Genomic DNA, 1,581 nt, shown 5'->3' on the forward strand with positions numbered 1-1,581 from the left:
TGAGCTACTTTGTTGTCCAACCTTTTTAAGACAACATTTATTTTGTTGATTTAAAGGAAATTGAAGAACAACAAGACCAAGTAGCTATGTTCAGGGACCTAATGAGGGTGGTGCACGACCTTGGTAGTAATCAAGCACCAGCACCACCTCAGAATGGACCGATCAATGCCAACAACACAGGATCAATTGTGGACCAGTTCCGTCGATTCAAACCTCCTTCTTTTGATGGCAAGGCAGACCCTTTGGCAGCTGAAGAGTGGTTAAGAGGGCTGGAACGAATCTACAAACACATGGCATGTACTGATGCACAGAAGGTATCATGTGCCGAATTTATGCTGGTTGAAGCAGCAGGCCACTGGTGCAAATCTGCTTCGCGCACTAGAACAGAATAACAACAATGTGCTATGACTTGGGCACAGTTCAAAGAAGAAGTAATGAAAAAATATTTTCCCCAATCACTGAGGAATTGGAGAAAGGCGGAGTTCCTACAACTGAAACAAGAAAATATGTCGCTTGATGAATATGAAAGAAATTTTGAACAACTTTCTAGGTATGCCACACACACCTTGTGGATACCGAACCAAAGAAAGCTAGGAGGTTCGAACTAGGGCTACGTCTAGAAATTAGAGGAATCATGGCATCTCACCGTACAACTACCTATAGTGAAGTGCTTCAGTGAGCTCAATCAATTTCTGATCGTTTAGAAATGGATCGGATGACTGAGAAAAGTAATGAATTTTATGGTAAACAAAAGTGGAATGGACCAAATAAAGAGAATGGATTTGGACAATTTAAAAAAGCCAATACAGGATCAGGATCCAGAAAACCAAATAAAATTATTCCTCAATGCCCTAAATGCAACAAGGTGCATAGCGGAGAGTGCTTATTTGGGAAAAATGTGTGCTATCGATGTGGCCAAGAAGGAAATTTTGCCCCAGATTGCAAGGCATACCCACGTAAAAAAGATCTTGAGCAAGGGAAGAAAGTGAGAGCCAAAGTTTTTGCTTTAACTCGGGAAGAAGCAAAGGATGATTCGAATGTAATGGTAGGCATTCTATTAATATCTGAACTACCTGCATATGTTTTTATAGACTCAGGAGCTACTCGCTCATTTGTTTCTACCACTTTTATTGCTAAATCATGTGCTGCATATGAGAAAATCGATAGTGTTCTAGAAATTTTCATCCCATCCGGTAGAATTATGAACACTAATCAGATCGGTAGGGCAGTGAAGTTAGAAATGAACGGAAAAGAATTAAAGGTTGATCTATACCTCCTAGACATAAAAGACTTCGACGTCATTCTAGGAATGGATTGGTTGGAAAGCAACCATTCGATGTTTTGAAAAAAAAGTAATTTTTCAAAAGCCTGGGAAGGAAGAGTTTCGATTTTGTGTTGTACAAGTTAAATCTTTACCTCGACTCGTATCAATCATGAAGGCAGAAAAGATGTTAAAGAAAAGATCTTGCCAGGGATTTCTGGTGAGTATACATGGAACTCAACATTCGAAACTTACTATTGGTAATGTGTCGATTGTACGAGATTTCATTGATGTATTCCTTGATCACTTACCTGGCGTAC

The 1,581-nt window shown here is 39.5% G+C and overlaps 1 protein-coding gene across 1 annotated transcript; it reads left to right on the top strand.

Annotated features, from left to right (window-relative positions):
* The first annotated feature begins 706 nt into the window (after positions 1-706).
* Positions 707-1,345, top strand: LOC111399977. Its single transcript, XM_023027457.1, has one exon. It carries the CDS (start codon positions 707-709, stop codon positions 1,343-1,345), a length of 639 nt encoding a protein of 212 aa, XP_022883225.1.
* Positions 1,346-1,581: the final 236 nt, after the last annotated feature.

The sequence above is a fragment of the Olea europaea genome, chromosome 9, assembly GCF_002742605.1.
Source record: "Olea europaea var. sylvestris chromosome 9, O_europaea_v1, whole genome shotgun sequence".
Taxonomy (NCBI): Eukaryota; Viridiplantae; Streptophyta; class Magnoliopsida; order Lamiales; family Oleaceae; genus Olea; species Olea europaea.